The sequence below is a fragment of the Serinus canaria genome, chromosome 3 (genome assembly GCF_022539315.1).
Source record: "Serinus canaria isolate serCan28SL12 chromosome 3, serCan2020, whole genome shotgun sequence".
NCBI lineage: Eukaryota > Metazoa > Chordata > Aves > Passeriformes > Fringillidae > Serinus > Serinus canaria.
In genome coordinates, this window is record NC_066316.1 from 33634300 (window position 1) to 33653742 (window position 19443).

At 36.2% G+C, this 19443-nt stretch overlaps 1 protein-coding gene across 5 annotated transcripts in view; it reads right to left on the reverse strand.

Annotated features, from left to right (window-relative positions):
- BIRC6 (baculoviral IAP repeat containing 6) overlaps positions 1-19443 on the reverse strand; it is a 175555-nt gene that overhangs the window by 39762 nt on the left and 116350 nt on the right. For all 5 annotated transcript variants that reach the window (XM_050972011.1, XM_050972008.1, XM_050972010.1 and 2 more), the window contains exons 62-65: positions 18551-18851; positions 15653-15870; positions 13210-13374; positions 11227-11395 (exon numbers count right to left, since the gene is read on the reverse strand). In XM_050972011.1, coding sequence (XP_050827968.1) covers positions 11227-11395; positions 13210-13374; positions 15653-15870; positions 18551-18851 — 853 coding nt within the window. The remainder of the gene's footprint in view (positions 1-11226; positions 11396-13209; positions 13375-15652; positions 15871-18550; positions 18852-19443) is intronic.

Genomic DNA, 19443 nt, shown 5'->3' on the forward strand with positions numbered 1-19443 from the left:
CACAGAGACAAAACAATTGCAAGAACAACTGAAGATGAAGCAGAGTTTTCAGAAAAAGGGAAGAGCTTGAAAGGAAAGACCATTTATAAATATTGGAAAATATATATTTAAGGAAGCTATGGTGAAGAGATTTAACCTAATTAGTTAATTCTTCTAGAATCAAACTATGTCACTGAGGCAACGTAACTTTTGGGATAAAGGGCAAATCTCATACAAGTACCATAAAACTCACAGTACTTCAAAGGTGGTATTTACCATTAAAATAATGCACATGCAAAAAATGCAGTTTTGTCTGTTACTAAGAAACTGAAAAATATACTTAGACACTTCAGAAAAATAATGAGAAAAAATGTAATGTAAATTAAGTTGAAAATGGAAGAGTTTAAAACAATGATTTTACTGTCTTCTGCTTTCTCCATAGAAGATTTTTCAACACTGAATTTCAAACAATGCCTTGTAACTCCTAAAATATGCTGTTCTGGAAAACAGTTAAGGTTTTCCAGTTACATTCCTATTGTTCAAACTCAATCTAATTAATTGCATTTGGATTTTTCAAAATCACTCACAAAAATTCATTTTTGTACATTTGAATTCTGACTTGCTTGGCATTGCAAGTATTTTTTACAAAACAAGTTTTCCCATATACTGAAAATACAGCTGCATTCACAGCAAGAAGCTATGCTACACCAATGAAAACACATTGCACTGGTAGCCTTCATAGATCAAAGTGACTGAATAAAATTATTTGAAATACAGCTCTTTCCAGAGGCTATTAAAATTGCATGGATTCTTTTTTTTTTTTTTTTTGGTCTGGAGAGACTGGGAGGAGAAGACTTTACAGAGTTCTCCCCCCTTTCCAATTGGACAGGAAAAAATTGCCTCTCTGATTGAAGCAGGAAAAAAAATGTGTTGATGTTTCCTAAGAAATCAGAACAGGATTATTTTTAAGTGTTTTCATTAATTACATGGTAACCTGCATTCTTTGGGAGGTGAATAAAAGAGGAAAAACATTTATTTCCCATAGAAACAATTGCCTGTCAAACAAAGCATAAAAAGACAAAAGGCAGAAACACTGTTTCAGCTTGAATGCCTTAATGTCACCATTTGTCATGCAGCACTTCCTCAGAAAACCCCCAAGTGCAGTTAACTCTGCTCCTCTTTACACCGTGCACTTTCTCCATCGGTACAGGATTAAAATGTGCCCGGCCTGCCGATGAAACAGCAGAGCCATCGCACATTGTTATGCAACTCACTGTCTGCAAGGGTGGCTCCTAGCTCCTTCTTTATTCAGCAAGTGCCAAGTGCATGTTTAATCAATGTCACAGCTCACCACAGTGTGCAACTAAAGCCACTGTCATTCCTCTCTTCAGATTTGCCTGGCTGAGTTATGCAATGCTCCGAAGAATACCTTGGAATTCTTTCCAGAGGCTCTGAATGCAGGTGGGTGACAGCGTTCCAACTACTGCCAGCAAAGCAGACCTCTTTTCATCCTTTTTCAGGCTGGACTAAAATTACATAGTGTGACTGCACGTAGTCCGCTGCATTTGGAATTACAGCATGTCAACGTGAGAAAGCCTCTTCAGACGGCTGCCACAAAGAGTAAATCAAAGGCTGGGTGTTTCTGAAGTCTTAATAAATAACTAAGTATAACTGAATTAAACCAGGAGCTGTTTGTATTTTTTTTTAAGACAAAACAGAACAGCATGCATTTTGTTGCTCTGCATCAGCTAAGGGAAAAAAAAAGCCTCAATTTTAATGAGAATTAGTCAACAGTGAGGATCATTATGAGAAAGAGCTTTACTGTTTTTTCGACTACACTTGCTTTAGTGGATCACTGAGAAAAAACACCAGTCATTTGGAAGACTCTGCAACATTATTATCTTCACTGATCAACTTCTTCATCAAGAAATTGTACGTGCTCCTATCTGGTCTGTCTGAGAGAGGAGAGCAGCCCCTTCATGAAGATAAAAGCCTGGCTTGCCACTGAATCGACGAGTAAGAAGCATGTCTGATGACATTTTATTCCTGATGCAATGTAGGGTAAGAAAAACCTTTTTTTTTAACCTTTCTGTAAGATATGTGAGCTGATGACATTAATCAGACTCACAGCAGAAATACCTTAATCTCCAATGATTAAAGCCGTTTGCAAGGAGAGAAAGATGCTATTGCACTATAAAATCATTGTACATCTTCAGTAAATTGGAGTGATCTGAACTAGTAGAAATCCCCATCAAATTTCAGATCAATAAAGCTAAAACAGCATAGCAGATTACATACAAGATGAACATCCCAGTCACCAATGAACATAATTTTACAGGGAATATGTTTCTAGAAGATATTTGACTGTAAATTAAAGAGTACAAGAGCAGCTAAGTAATAGAAATGACCTGTCAACCTCACTTCTGCAACCTAAAAAATATAACAAATCATACATGCATCTGTAAATGTCTACTGGAATTCTTAAACTTCATAGAATGTTGCTACTATAAAAGTACTACCATCCTGTGGCATACTGCAATGATCAGCATACATAACAGCCACATTTATATTTGAAAAGACAGAAATTTTCTGATAAATGTTTACTGTTGCATGGATGCCCAAAAGCTGATCTGTTAAATGTGAAAAAGGATAAGATCTCACTTGCAGTTGCCTGCTTGGGGCTCACTGGTAAAAAAACAACTATGATACTGTATTAAGGAGACATATTTTCCATGTTTGAAAATAGCAGGCATGAATATTTGCAACTGTTTTTTTAACATGGCAGTTAAATATTTAAGAAAAGCTAAAAATGCATATAACCTCCCCAGGCATTTCAGAGTATTGGACAATGCTCACACACCTGCTCTCACCAGTACCATCTCTTATAAACAAATAAGCTGGCTTAAGATAAATTTTAAACGTCTTTTGCAATAAAGCATACTAACTGGCTTGGAGCACCAAGCTATTTTTCACTCCTATCAAATCTGTACCTACAGAACACTTATTTTTAACACGGACATGCAAAAAGAAAACAAAAGACAAATACAACTCAATAAACACAGCAATAAGAAATGCTGCATGAAGAACTACAGAATTGTTTTTAAAAAGATCAAAGCTTGCATGTTTGTCAGACCAGATTTACCATTTGCTTTCTTTTTTCTAGCTAGCTGCCAGAATACTGGTGAAGGTATTTGCAGGAAAAATGGGGACCTCTGCCATCACAACACTAGAAGATGTAAAAAGGCAAGAGGAGAAAGAGGAAAAAGAAGAATCTATTTTAGCACTGCTTGGGATTATTGGAACTGTGCTCAATTTATTCGTTATTGTTTTTGTGTACATCTACACTACACTTTGATGACATTTTTGAAAATTAATTGTTCAGCACAAAGTGCAAAGACCTGCAATGGTAAGGATGATTTCTAAATTTAAAGCAAAAAAGCCCACCACTCTCTGAAAAAAGCATCAAAAACATTCCAGAGTGAAGTGTCTGGCTAAGGGTGCTGCATCAATGACTGCAAAGTGTACCTATGAGCCCAGCTAGGGTGCTAAATTACGTAAATGAAGGCAGACCAAACACAACATTTTGTTGGTAACAGATGAAATCTGAATAGCAGGATCAGAGACGGCACTGTTTTATTGCCAGCAAACATGCAAGACAGAAACGTAGCCAAACACTGAAAAGGATCAGAACATAGAAAGAGATAAACTAAATCTATGAGCAACTATAAGCAAGTCCCATGCTTTCTATGGTTTTGTGCAGTATGTCTCTTCCTAGCTGAGACCAGAAAACAGGCAAAAGGGTTTTTTAGTTTTAGGCCACCATAATTTAGGCTTATAACTTACACTAATGTATAGTAAGTGTGGAAACAGGAACGCTGTTATACTAGAAGTTGTAATATTATAAATAAAATTTTAACTATTGACTACATTCTGCAGCATTTTTGTTAGTCTTGTGGAAAGCTGAAAAAGGTTAGATTTTCTTGCCTTTACTAAATCTGTATTTGAAATCATCATGCTATATTGATAATGTGCTTTTCTAATTAAAAATACTTTTAAGTGGTGTGAAAAAAATAATAATTTTAGTACTTCTTTTAAGACATATTAATAATTCCAATGCCACACTAATACATATTCTCCAAATGAAAAAAAATCTTAAATTACCTTTCTATATCATCATTTTTAGAATGTGTTTAAAAGAAGTCAAATACAATTCTCATGTTTTCACCCTGATGCTTATTTTCAAGTAAGACATCATGCAAGGATTTACAGTGTGGCATGGAAAACAGGTTTAACCTCTGCCCAGAGGACTGTACTCTCTCTTTCTGGACCAAGTTCTAAAGAAATTTTCCCTTTTTGCATTGTCTACGATTGAGGCCCAGAATTGCAACTCTTAAGCATATTTCACAGAACATACCATTTGGCTACTGAAATTAGTCAAACTAATTCCACATATCCAATTAAATCTACATATGCCTTTAAACTAGATCCAAAGCTGCAGACAGTCTGAGACCATAGAAGTTTTTGTATACATGAATGTATCTCACATGTACCTTATAATGAAAATTACTTCTGAGAGCTTCGGATTAAAAACTTATTAAACAAAAAACATGAAAAAAGTAAAAAGAAAGTGATTTTAATAAACACTTTTCTTACTATTACCTGTGCCACAGAGGAACAATAGAGCAGCTGCATTTCTGAATATCAGCTCAATTTTTTCTAGGCTACAAAACTACATCCAGTCCCTCCATAAAATGACATGTGAAGAAATACATCCCTTATATAGGTAATAGCTTGTTAGTGTATAGAATTTGGTAACTGCTAAACCAACTGAGCCTTTGGAAGTCACTTTGAAACCAGTACATGCATAGAATAAGGTCAGGGACCTAGAAGAGAATGAATTTGGCAATGATATTTCAGTCAGTTGCACACTGTAACACTGACTTATGGACAAATGAGGTGGAAGATGGTATATTCTGGTTTCGCAACTCTGAGTCAATACTTGCTCAACTAGAAGAAATGATAAACAGGGCTGAGGCTGTACTGGAAGGAAGCACATGCAGACAAGAAAATTTATTCACCAGCCACAGTCTTCAGCAAGTCTCTATTAAATGTATACTTATTTTCAGTATATGAAACACCAAAACGTTCTGTAAAACTAAGCTACATTCTAGAGGAATTATGCAGGTTACTAATGTTTATTTAAGACTATTTAAGAACAGATATTAGCATTATTATTTTTTCAATGTACTTCTTATATCTACATTCTTATGGATATTATTGCATTTAATCTCATAATACCAGGATATTTGAAATGGATCTCTGAAATGAAATATTACAAGAACCTGAAAAGTGAAATTCAGGTAGAAATTGCTGCTGTTTATTTTGATCCTGAAGTTATTTAAAACTTGTTAATTCTGTGAAATAAATAAACAGTTTTATTTCATATCATCTCAGTGCATAGCTCTCTTCTCGAAATCGTGATTCAACCAGTACAACAGCATTACAGTGAAATACTGCACCTCTTTTTTGTAAGCTCTTCAACAGCAAAACAGACAAAAACCAATCCCAAAATTATAACCAAATGTGGCCAAGGGTCAGTGTGATTTCTTTTATCAGTGAATGGGCTCATTAACATTAATGAAGGCTAGGAGAAATATTAATTTCAGTAATTACATGCTGTCTATCTAAACTGCCACTGTACTTCTGATTTCATTTATAGCAAAGGCTTTGATCTTTAGAGGGAAGTCACAGGGTACCATTATCATTAGATTTCCTCAGCATACAAGTTACATTTTGTTTTAAAACAGCAATCTGATGTCCTTTCTTGATAGGGAATACCTGCAGGCTATACTCAAGTGGACCTAAGTCTAACTTTAATTAAGTGACCTCTAATAAACAGCTTTGGTACTTATACATTTAATCCAATATATGCTTAAGAATTTCACCAACAAAAAATATCTTAACAGCAACTACCTCTCATTATACACAGCAAAAAGTCAATAGTCTAGGGAAGAGCAGAGTTGCATGATGATTCAACATTTACACTGCAGCAGTACCATCACACCTTCAATGATGGATGAATAAAGAGCTCAGTGTACCTGCCTCAGAGTACTCAACATACTCAGTTCAGTGGGACTGGATAACTTGACAGAAAGTAAAACAACACCATGCAATGCCTTGAGAATAAGTGTGATTGCTAGAAAACTCAATCTTCAGACCAGCTAGAGTCAATCATGGTCTGAGGCCTGAATAGCATGACTTCAATGGACTCAACTAAGAAAGGTACATCAAAAGAGGCAGAAAAAAGAATGCAGCAAATTCACATTCAACACATTTGTCCACAGTACTGATTAGAAAAAGTTCACAATGAGGTATTTGGCAGGAGGATAAAGCAGCACAACATTAATGAATCCACAAATCCATGATGTGATGGTATTTGGTAAACTATGAAAAGTGCACAAAAAGCAAATACTGGACTCTCATCAAGTGGAACACTTTGGTCAGTAAAGACAATACTTTTAGCAAAGCCTCCCACAGAAATGCATCATCTCTTCTAAGCAGTCAAACCCAGGGAAGACTAAGGGAAGACTAAGCTCATATAACACTACAAGCTATGCTGACCACATCACATGGCATTCTGTCCAACAAAGAAGGAATGGTGCCTAAGAAAGGAGCATGTAAGCAAACCCCAGCTAAAACTACAGTATCATCTGTCTCCTGTAAGCCTGGAAATTCAAACAAGGAGAATTCAAGCAGAATTCTGCAACTTGCTATGAGGTCTGTTTTCCAAGGCAAAGGTGATAACGAAACTCTCCTGATATTTGGCTTTAAACAAGTCCAAGTCATCTCAGGCCTTGCTAGTCTAAGGACATTACCATTAAGAGACTACCGAATATTGTGGTATTGACAAATCCTAACTTCACTAGGCTTTTTACTGTTCAAGCCTATTAAAAAATAGACAGTCTTTGCCCTGTTCTAAAAGTCCGTTGATTTTCCTTCTGTTTCATGATTCCTTTGCACTGTCTTGTCTCTGTAAATCTTGTTAGCCACAAAAACTATTATAAATACTGCTTTCTTCTCTCCTACTTGCAAATGCTATTTTGAATAAGTTTCCATAAACCTATCAGTCAAATAACACCTACTTGTATTAGCAAAATCTAGACCTTCACGACAGTCATGTATGGTCACACGTTGGCTGGGAACCTCTTGTTGTACAGTGCAAATTTTATCGCTGCACATTTTGTTCAAGAAGTGCTCACATATTTGAAAGAGTTCCTAAAATCTTTCAAAAGAAACATGCTGTATACAAGACAAGAGTGAAAAGGTTTTACATGACAGTTTTTAGCGTGAAATGTTCATATATGCATGGTAATGAATACAAGCTAGATGTTTCATGATACAAAAGTTAAAAACTACACCAATTTCACAAATGTAAATATGAGTTAAGTCTTAGGAATAAACATAGGTATAATAAAAAAATCTCAACATGTTTCAAAAATAAACCTCCTATTTTACAGAATGAAAGATAATAAAAACTACAGTAATGCCATAACAAGACACAAAAAAACCACCAAAAAATTATCAAGAAATGGTGAGGATTACAGCAGCTATTGTCCCTTGTGACAAGAGCTATCTTGCATACTAAGGAAAGTTCTTCAAAGACAGATAAACCTTCCTTCTCTACAAAGAAGCAAGCAATTATAGAAATCAATTAAAATGGTAATAATTTACAAGGACTTCACAATCACCTCACTTCGATGCAGATGAAGCTGCAGAACATATCAGAGCAATCTGATTTGTACTAATCTGGTTTGAGGTAAGCTTTCTAAAAGATTGAATGTTATGTGAGCACTGCTTGTCTAATCCATATTCCTTTTATCTAGAACTATATAGATAACAATCTAGTCCATGTATGTCTTGGGCAAATGAAGCAGGATGCCAAAATAAACTTAAGCAACAAAAATCCTAGATAGATTTGCAACTGAGACACAAGCCAATCTGTTGAAAGAGCTTTGCAAAATGGATGTGCCAGACCTGTAGCTAACTGAACGTGTAAAAAAATACAAAATTCACATCAATACCAGAATACTTATTGTCTTATATTATCACAGAGTTACCAGTCTACTGTGCAATGAACGAAAAAAGCATGCCTGCAGCTTCATTGCACATATTTTTGTATCAAAACTGCCCCCGGAAGCCCCGCCTTAATTTTATGTGTATGGTGGATACATAGAGATATGTGAAGATCACTATTATTCCAATAATTACAACAAAACCTAAAATCTAGCAGAATACCTTCAGCCTAAGGGTAACCTTCATCTAGTCCCACCAGTACCCATTCAAATCTGAGAAAGTTACAGGGTTGCTGCAAATCTCTTATTTCTGTCATCACCGTGCTGGGCACAGCTTGTTCCTGCTCAGGTGCCAGAACCCAGGAACATTCTGTTAGCATTCTATATGCAATACCCTAATTCCTCAGACCAGCATATATTACAGGAAGAATGCAGTTACCTGCTTATTCCACCCAGAAGTACATTTTGACAATAGAAGCTGCATCAGTCTGAAAATTAGAATTCCATATTCATGCGCATTACTACCGACGCTGTTCCCTTTCCTCCTCTCCCTAGACTCCTGTTCAGCTTTGCTAGAGAAGACACAGGTATTCAAGATAAGTTTGAAATTAGATAAAGCTCTATCAGGAAAGACTCAAATCTGTTCTACTAAATTGCATTGGTCTTCAAGATTCTAAAAAAGAAAATAAAAATAGTAGTAATAATTAAAAAATCATATCTTCATTTGAAATTGAAATGTTGGAACCATAAATGCATTAAGGGAAATTTTCAGTCCCACAAGCATTGTACCAGAACCTAACACAGCTTCAGAGCTTCTCAATCTGCTTCTATTGTGTTAGCTATGTCTGCTGACCCTCAGTGACACTGAGAGCCCCAGCATCACGTGCAACTTGCACTCATTAATGTGAAAATTATCTGTCTGCCTTTCAACTCAACAGTAATTGTGCCTTGTTATCACTAAGACAAACTGTTTTCAGGGGTTTCTTCCCAGCTAAATGCATCTGGCTCAAATATTGACAAAGAGAAGACATTCTTTCCAGAAGTCATCCTCTTTGCACATTTCCCTTTCATACTGCTATCCTATTGTGCTTCCAAAGATGAGCCTGACTGTTGCAAGCCTGCAAAATTATTATTTTTAAATCCAGGAGAGCATTTTTAATGATAGTGTTTTATAGACTTTTGAACAAATACAGCAGGAAACATTCATATTGCTTTGATCAATCAAAGGTCAACAAGCCTTAGATTTTAGAATTCTAAACTTCAATAGAAATAACCCCACTCTGTGAACTTGTAAATGGAAGGGTAGTTTTCATTTTTTTCTCTGAAAAGCAAGGTTTTGCTTTGCTTTAATACAGTTTAACTGCTACATTGCTCACTCTTTCCTAATTGTTAATGCACAGGCACAACATTTCAACACCACCTGCCAACCACAAACAAGAGTAGTTCAGCAGTGGAAAACATACCTGAAATAAACATATTTCACTAAACTTTTCCTCTTCTTTGTACAATGAAAAAACAAATGGTTCCTGAAAGCCAAACTAGTCTGAACTTCTCGCCACTAACCACATATCTCATCTATTCTATCAGTATCTGACTGTTCTCTCCCAGTTAAAGGTGACTTACACTGACAGATACATTCTTCTATTGAAAACAGGAAATAGCAATTTCAGCAGCTGTGATTCATCTGTAACTCAGGATCAGCTGCTTCATCCTTTAGATAACATGGCATTTTTGCCAGGTCTCTTCCTTTTCCTCAACAAAGAAGAATTTATGATTATCTGTTAGAAAGATTACTTTATTCTTTTACTTTATAATTTCCGTGATTGTTTTATGTTGTATTTTCAACTGCAATAACAAGCTTGGTCTATCATTAGTTCATTTTCCTCACTGCAGTATGTGTCAAACAGAACCAACAAATTCATTGCAAAATTAGGGTTAGGTGTCAATCTGCAGACTAGCAAGTGAAAGATCTTCATATTTTTATTTTTACTATAAGACCCCAGCAGACTTTCTGAACTAGTTCCATTCCATCACACAAGATTATGTAATGCCCTAGTTAGTACAAATTAAAAGAGCCACGTTCTTGTTTTAGTTCTAAGTAGCGTTGCAAATACTTAAGATAAGGATAATTTCTCTTTTACCTCTAACATAAAATGTATGCTGTAATTCAAGGAGCTATAACACTGTTTCATGAATTCACATCACCACACCCTCCAACTGGCATCGCAACGAACTGCGGTAATGTGACAAAGACATTAATCAGTTGCTCCAAAAATAGCGCAGGCAAAATAAGCTCCAAAACCGAATTACTCAGATTTGCAACAACTCCTCCAGACACTTAAGGATTAAATCCATCTTTATAAAAAAAGTAACTTAATAAAAATCCAACCTAAGGCTCATCTCCATACTAAAGCCTGTCATCTAGTGAGACTGAACATAAATCACAAACCTAGTCTGCTGATTTTGTCATTAGTTCCGCACAGGCATTTGCTTAATTCATACTGCTTCACACCACCTTGTAAAACTGAAATGGTTTCCCCAGCCAGGTACAACGTACCAGATGAAAACTATCAAAGCATCTTCGTTTTAAAATTATAAGCAGAAATTTGATGAACCCATAGAACTCATTTGCTTTTGTTTTAAAAAGCTCAACAATTTAATTGTTCCCATATATATGAAATATTTTACAGTTCTGATAAGAGGCTTATTTTTGTACTTCCTAAATAAAGGGAAAAAGCTTTGACTGAAGTAGAATTGCCCTACTATGTGCAACATTTACCAAATTCAGGTATGCATTTCCTCAACTTCCTTTAAAATTGACATATTTCTTCACACTACGTTTCATGGTCTTGTATAAAGTACTCCTTTCCTCTGTGTATCTTCTGTAGAAGAACTAACATGCAAACTTTTCAGAAGAAACCATTTTCCTGTTAGTTTCAACAGCTGAAGATATTAACTTCAAATTTAAAGAGATATTGCAAGAAACGTGAGCATTTAACAAGATTCTGTCTGATGATTCTGTTTCATTTTGTTTTCTAAGGCTCAAGTGAACGTTCCATTGTTAAAGTTCTAAACTGGCAACTGCACTGAAACAAGAACCCCCTGCTGTTTCTGCAAAACCTCATTTGACAGAAGTAAGGCAGCGCTGGTTTTGAAGGAGGCCCGGACGCGTTACCTGAGTCATTGCGGAGGTACGATGACATGGCTGGGATGAGACAGGACTGACTGAGCAGCTCCAGGAGGATAGATGGAAGAGCGCTGCTGTTTTGGCCTCTCCCCTCATGGCTTGTTTGAGTCTCTTCATTTGATGTACTCCCTGCAGGATTTATGTAACTGGCAAGAACCTGAAATACACCAAAGTATTTCATCAAAACTGATCTATTTCAGTCAAAAGTACTTTGACTTTCCTTAAGATACATGCCCTAACACTTCACTAACTGTTTTGCAAATTCAGTTTTGGTATTTATTTCAGCAGGCCCAAAGAGGTTTCAGAAGAATTTCTATACAGTTATTAGATTATTCAAACTTTGGCTAAAGATAAAATTAAGTAACTGTTGTCATTCAGAATTATTTAATTTCATATTCAACTAATATGAACTTGACAAACCTGCTGAAGTTACTCAAAGCAAGAGTTTGCCAGCTCAGACCACTGAGACCTGCAGCTAACCAGTCCCTTTCAATTTAGAACACCAAGTACGCCAACTTGCAATAGGACTTTTATTTTTTCCAACTGCAAATGCTTCAGGTATTTTTGTAACTTCCTTTGGGACGGGACTTCAGGGTTTACAGATGAAACAGTAAGTTATGGTGAGCACAACAGTTACCTGGAGGAACGACTACTCAGGAGCACAGCTCTTATCTAAGTAAGCAAAGAGCAGCCTTCCCCTTGGCAATGGTGGGAAGGCACCTCTTGACTGCACACCTGCCTGTCCCAGGGGTAGCTGTGGCTGACTTCACAGGCCCTTTCTGTGTGCAGTAGATGTGTTTCCATGGCTCTGATTTGTGCAGCTAAGTAACTTTGAGTCTTGACAGGCTGTATTGCTTGAAGACCCAGGGACTCTATTCACCTTTTCAGCCTCTTCTCTTTTCTTTCATTCATCCTCTTTGTTTTAACCCCCTTACCCACGGTATTTTGTTGCAGCATCTTATCAGCACTCTGTACAACAGAATTTCTTTCAACCTTTCTAGAACAGGGACTAAGGAAAGTCTGCCATACAACTGACTGACATGTTCAGCAAAATGCTACTGCCTTCAACTGTTGAGTGACCTCAGCAAATGCCTCTTAACTTCATGACTTATGACATTGATAGCAAAACTTCTCCCTGGCAGAATACAGAATACTGCCTGGAAGCTTTGCTGAGAGTAATTTAGGCAATTTTCCTCTTTCTTGCATGGAAAAATGTTTTCAGATTTTACTTATTGTACTTTTGCAAGGGATATGATGATTGTGCCATGTAATCTATTGTGTCTAAAATAATTGATCATCAAAATGGTATCTTGATCAGGGTGTGGGCATTTTCCAAGTTTCATCTCCTTTGTGCTCTAACCCCAGCAGGTTAGCTAATGCTTTTCAACTGAATTAAACTTTTGATGACTAGATACAATCTCATATTCCCTAAATTCATCCAAGATAACAGGGAGTGGTTGGATTTCAAAACTGGTTGAACTGAAAAGCCTGATTATGCTTCTTCTCCTTAGGTATTAGAAGATATTAGATATTAGAATTTTACTAAGATCTAGATGCTTATTGAAGAACTACTATTGTCATGTAATTTGACATACTCAAGATTTTCTAAAATGTATGAGTGAGATTTTGTTATACTGGCATAACACATTCATGGACACCAGTATCAATTACAGGCACTTCCTTAAAGTAGCATGAAAAGTATGCAAGAAACTAACAGGTAACACTGTTTGGCACATAAGTTCTGAAGTTTCTCTTCAGAACTCATAACCAGGTCTTCTATGCAGCAGCCTAGTGACATCTGAAAACAGCCTTGCTCAAAATATGATCTATATAATTTTCCATTAAGACAGTTGTTTGCAAGTAATTGTTGCCCAAAATATTGTAATTACTCTACTGTGTGACTGACTAAACTCCAGTTTTATTATCTATGCTTTAAGTGCCTCTCATTAATCACAATCTATAATTACACACCTGTAGAAGGCAGGTCACATGCTCCTCTTCTAGTCTTTGCTTAGTCAAGGCTTGTTCAACATCCCATCCTGAAGCTGTAGAGCCTGTTCCAAATCCTGTACCCTTAGCCCAGTACAACTGCTGCTCTTCTGTTGATGCAGTATTGTGTGTACTTGACACCTGTGGCTAAAGTAAAAAAAAAAAAAAAAAAAAAAAAAAAAAATTATTTAATGATTTCATCTTGGTAGCACTATCTTTAAAAAGCCTTTTTTATGCAAAATAATGTAATCCCAGTTTCTTAACTTTCTAAAGATATCATCAGGATCCAGTGAAATTCAAAGCTTTCCATGGGAAAAACATATCGTAATGTCTTTACCCTATGCCACATATGGTAAAGGTTAGCAGTGGACTGTTGAAAGTAGTTCTTCAATTTGACCAGTACTGTAAATCCTTTATTATTCTCTTTTATGATACTATCACTGCTTAAATGATGAGAGGTATTAGAATGCTACTTAATCAATATCATTCTAAACACCACAGCTCTGTAATTATTGCTGTTTAGAACCTAATTAAGTCTAATAACACAATGAGATGAAGGGGATGGGAGTGGAAATGTTATCAAGAAAACAGAACTGAAATATTAAGATGCTCAAGTACTTATTGATTTTGAATATGCTCCAAAACATGAGGAGTAAGTTACATGTATAGCTCTGACACATGATCTCTGAGTCCCTAAAATACACATTACATCCTCCCTAAGTAAGACCAAGGAATTCAGACTAAAAATTTTCTAAGAGCATTTTTCCAACAGTGCTTGGTAACAGCTATAACAGCTTTTACCAATCGTCTGCCTCAGTTATGTTTTAGTAACATAATTCCAATATTACAATGCTCAGCCCTCAAGAAGTAGCGTGGAAGTATTTACATTAATTTTTGAATTTTAGCAGGTCATTGGTGAAAAGGATACAGAAAAAACTCTAATGTTTTCCTATTTGCATATTTAGCATCCTAAACAAGTGACTTGCTACTTTCATTACTTGGTCACAATTAGCTGGAAACCACATCATGCAGTATTTGTTTTATGGCTCTGAAAAGTTTCATTTTCTGTTCATTTCTTCAGTGGCTTTATTAAAGATTGCATATGAAAGAAAAGAAATTATACATGAACAGACTGCAATGGTAAAAGAAATTATCACCTGTGAAGTACCACACTGACAGTAGTCTTGGATAATCTTTTACACTGGGAATGCACTGTGTCTTGGTAATGAAACAGCTGTGTGGTTATTTTCATGTAGACATTACTCATGAACAGGTTGTGCCTTTAACACTCTGAGAGGACTGTCATGAGCACTAAATTAAAGCACTTAAGGGAGAGCATGGCCCCAGAAATATAAGCCTCAGTGCAGGCCTGATGGATCCCTAGTTTCAAGTTACCATCTATCACTTGATAGACATGAATTATGAGAAAGCAAGCTATTTAAGGGGCCATGGTAGCACTGAAGCAGAAGTAAGAATTAATGGTTGCCCTTTCCCTCCAAACATGCAAAAATGCTAAGGTGTTAATGTGTCAGCAGCCTGATACCCCAGGAGAAGTAGAATCTCTCAGCTTCCCCTTGAATTTGATTAGCCATTAGGGTGAATTATTTTCAGGCACAGCTTCATCTCTTGCTTGCTCAACTTTTCATCAGTATCAGAGCTGCTAAAATATGCACAGTCCTATATTTTGCAAATACTAATCCATATTCAGCCACCAGGAACTGTTTCATGCAAGCCTCTACCAAAACAATGCTAAAGAGGGCAAGTCATTAATGTTTTTGTAAAAATACTTTTACAGACAATTGGTACATTATGCAGAAATGGTAGCTTACAATCCTAAAAAGAAAATCAGAATATGCATATTCTGATTAGAGGGTGGTGTAACACAGGAAATGCCTCGGAAAAAAGTCATATTTTGGAGATTAATTTGAGATCTTGAATATGATGGAAATTTTTTGTCTTTAGATCTCATTTAAATATCAGTACAAAGATTGTAACAAAAATCACTGCATTAATTCATTGATTTTCACAACTCATTTATATTTGTGAAGCATTTGAAAGGAAATAATTTGTAACCAGGAGTTTAAATGATGAATGTTAAATAAGGTAATGAGGTCATACTATCTAATGGATATTAAGGAACCACCATTCATTTCATTGACCATTATGCCTTTTCTGCCCCGAAAAAGAAGGTCCTGGGAAAGAAACTGATTACACCTTAATGCCTCAAGACAAGCCTTCTTTCTCTACTTTCATGATTACCATGTTTATTTGCAACATGCAGGGACAATTACCTAATCAGGTACTTCACAATTTTTTTTTAAAGTCTGCAAAAATTATGCTAGAAGGAAAGCAATGAGACGATTTAATTTTTTTAATTAAAACTCTTAGTACTTCTGGCTGGTACCTGCTGTGCTGGTAACCTTACCTCTGCCTGGTTGGGACTTGAGTTGGGCACTCTTGGTGCGTGGTGGCTCAGGGCAGAGAGACAAGCCAGGATAAGATGGATGGCCCCGATCTCCAGCGCCATCCTCCTCAGCAGCACTCCATCGTCGGTGGTCAGCGGGGTGGTGCTGAACAGACTGCGCAACACGTGGAAGGGCAGAGTTGGGAGCACGTTTGCTGAAGGAGACTGCAGGATATGACCTAGGTTGCAGAAGGAAAACATCAAACCCACATTTTCCTTCAATAGGTCAATACAGCCTATTAGTCTCTGCAATAGTTTATGGACATTCAGAAATCTACTAAAGACTTAAGCATTCACATACAGTAAAGCTATCTATTACTATGTTTCTCTTCCAAGAAACATTTCATTATGGGGAGAGTGTACAAGAAAGAATGTTTCTTTATTTTATTCATAGATTTGGTAAAGAATCAAATTTTAAAAATTTGATTTGCCATTTCCAGGGAGAAAACTGGTTTGGACTAACTTTTTAAAACACATGCATATTTTTAATCATTGCAAATACAGCAAGATAAAGAATGCATGTGATCAGCTAATAGCAGCTCAGCTGACAGGCAGCAGTAGTTTATCATATGCAGGATTCTCTTTTGTATTCATGTGCCTAAAGTATGAATTAATGTATTGACACAAACCAAGTACCTACTGAAGTTGAACCCATGGTGAAATACTTATATAATTTTAATTAGATGACTTGCATGTATGAATTTTGTGCTACAATTCCTTAAAATTTTTAAGCCCTTAGCATTATGAGCAAAAGTTTTCTTTTAAAAGGCACACTTCAAATAATGGAGTGACCTATTAATGCAATACACTGAGATATGGGAAACTGTCTCATTTTTTTCTTGTATTTAACAATACATTTCTCATTATTCACCAGTGCATATATAAAAGAGACAACTGACAACTAGAGATGTTTCAAACAGTGAAAATACTTTAAAATAGCCCACTCTGTCCAGAAGTTTGCTTCCTATTTTAAATATTTTATTTTCTCCCTCTTTCTTAAGAGTTTATCAGCTACATTATCCAGAGATTTAAGCAAATATGTCTGTATTTGTGTGTAAATGTATCTACACACATACACACATGCACATGTGTTAATTCATATCTATCTGACACTCTCTGCAAACACAGTAACAAGAAGGAATCGAAAGTCCTCTGACTGGGATCTTCATAAATAAACTCAAACATTTCTGGAAAAGAAGCCCATATGATAGAATCCCATAACTGCAGGCATAGCCAAATAAAAAAAGAGAAAATCTAAACATTTGCACATTATTTATCTTTGCAGACAAGTGAATCCATGTTTTAATCTATAAGCCATAGATTTATAATTGCAGCTCTTCATATTATGCAAGAAAGTAACGAGATCCTACACGTGTGAAAAGCTGCATTTTAAATAAAAAAGGAAGTTATCAATAGTGTATAGAGAAAACTAATGTGGATTACTGTGTACAACTGAACCCACATTTTGTAAAGTTGAATTCAGATGTTTGGCTAAGGGAAAAGAGAAACTGGCTGTTTAGTCCAGCCAAAACTAAGGCTACAAGGGAATGTGATTCCTGTCAACAAATGCACTGGAGAAAGAAGAGCTGTTGGCCACTAACTGCATATGAATAAACAAGCAGAAAAGTAAAGCAACCCCTACCCATCAAGATAATTATGTTCTGGAACGGTATTCCAATAGCAGTAGTGGCTGCACACACACCTACACTGCTACAAAAAAGAAAGCAACCCAAATTCTAAATGTCTCTTTATTAAAAACAAGAAAAGAGATAAAAATTGCCTGCAGTAGTAAGGGACTCGGACTACTTTAGAAACTGCATACAGTTCTTCAGTTATTTACCACTCAGATTAGTTACTTACACTCAGGTGAGTGTAAGCAGCTAGACTGAATTTTTATTGCCCAGTTTATTCTCATCGACTGTCCTGCACCTAAATACTAGTGAAATAAAAAGATAAGCAGAAGGGAGGGCAAACGAGATTCTTGGTTTTCCAGCTGGTCTTATAAGGTCCATGTTGCACACCACTCTACTACTCTATTCAGAGTGCTAAACAGAGGCTAACTTCTGATGATTGCAGCCTAGAAAAACCAGCACTCTTCAAAGTCATAATCACAGAATCACGTAGTTTGGAAAAGACCCTTGAGATCATCAAGTTCAACTGTAAACCTGACACTGCTCAAGTGCACCAATACACAACACCCAGTAAAAGCAAATGCCTTTGAACGAGAAAACATATTTCAGACGAACTCTTCCACTTTTTCAAAACAGTAAGAAACATGAATATTAGAACTACATGCAGAATTCCAGGTTCAAAAGTGACAACAAATTTTTCTCCTGGCTTCTCCGTTTATTCTTTGAAGAACATCCCACTTCTCCCTCTGAACTCACACCATCAAGGCAGAGCTTCAGTTTCGGCAATTTAATCACCATAATCTTTAGATCTTACTCTCCTTTTCTAGAACATTATTCAATGCTTTACTCTACATCTGTTGTAGCTTTGCTCTTATCCATATTATTCTACATTTGGTGGCAGAATTATAGGCTGCTTGCACAATTAGTTGAGCATTTCCAGATACTTAGAACATTCTGTCTGAATGCAGTTATCTTGACAATGTCATTGTAGGTTTTATCAGTGCTTATTTTACAATTACTCTGACATGAGATGAGAATTCTTGAATACTGATGATTGTGGTAAAACTTTGCCAGAATTTATTAGAGACAAGAGTTTATCAAAGATGCCTGCAACGTGCTTCTGCACAAACGAATGCTAACTTCCTGATAAAAGCAATCAGTGCAAAAAAATTTAAGTAAAATTATCTATCTGTGGTCTACAAAGAAAGGTAATAATTACAGCACATACTTCCTTCACCATCATCTGTAACTCCCAACACCAATCTCAACAGACACTGAGCATGTTTCCGTTCTTTTAGCAGCACCTCAGCATAGCCCGGGAGACGGAGAAATAAACCAAAGGCAGCCAAAGAATGTGCAGGTATGGGAGACATAGTCTGGACTGTTGACTTGATCGGTGGAGGCTCTGCAGCAATTGTTTCTGGTGCTTCATACACCAATTCCCCTGATTGTTCAATGGTAACCCATTCAAACTGATCACTGTCCTTCTGTTTTTCCTGTGTGGCTGACGTAACCACTGGAGTGCTCACCTTAACCAACAGAAACAACAGAGAAATTTAGCAGTCATTCAGTTAAACACCTTAAACAAAAATGCTATTATAATAAGGATCCAAAAGACATGCAATCTTAATGTAGGACATAATAAAGAAGTCACATGAAATACTCCACCATTTGCACATGCAGGGACCATGCCAAATGGCTTAAAAGGGCATACTTGTATTTTCAATGCAGTGCTACAAAGCTCTGCCTACACAAGCAAGCAAACATATTCTGGCAACCTAAAATCCCCAGTTAAACTGTGCTGCTTAAACACAGAGGCATAAGAGATACAAATTACTCTGAAGTAAATACAAAGATTAATTTTTGTACTATACTGTTAAATAAGAAATGGCCCTTTATTTTTAACATTAAACACTGAAGTATTTATTTTTAATTACATATTACAAAAAGAAGAAAAATTAATCATAATGCCTTTAAAAACTAAGAATAACTTTAGGTATCTTAGCAGTTCTGTAGCAACTCGTGAGCCTTTTGAACTTTTTATTGATTTACCAGGCTTCATTACTATTACACTCTAACAGAACAGTCTGTTTTATGACCAGAGGACTGTGCAGTCAAGCA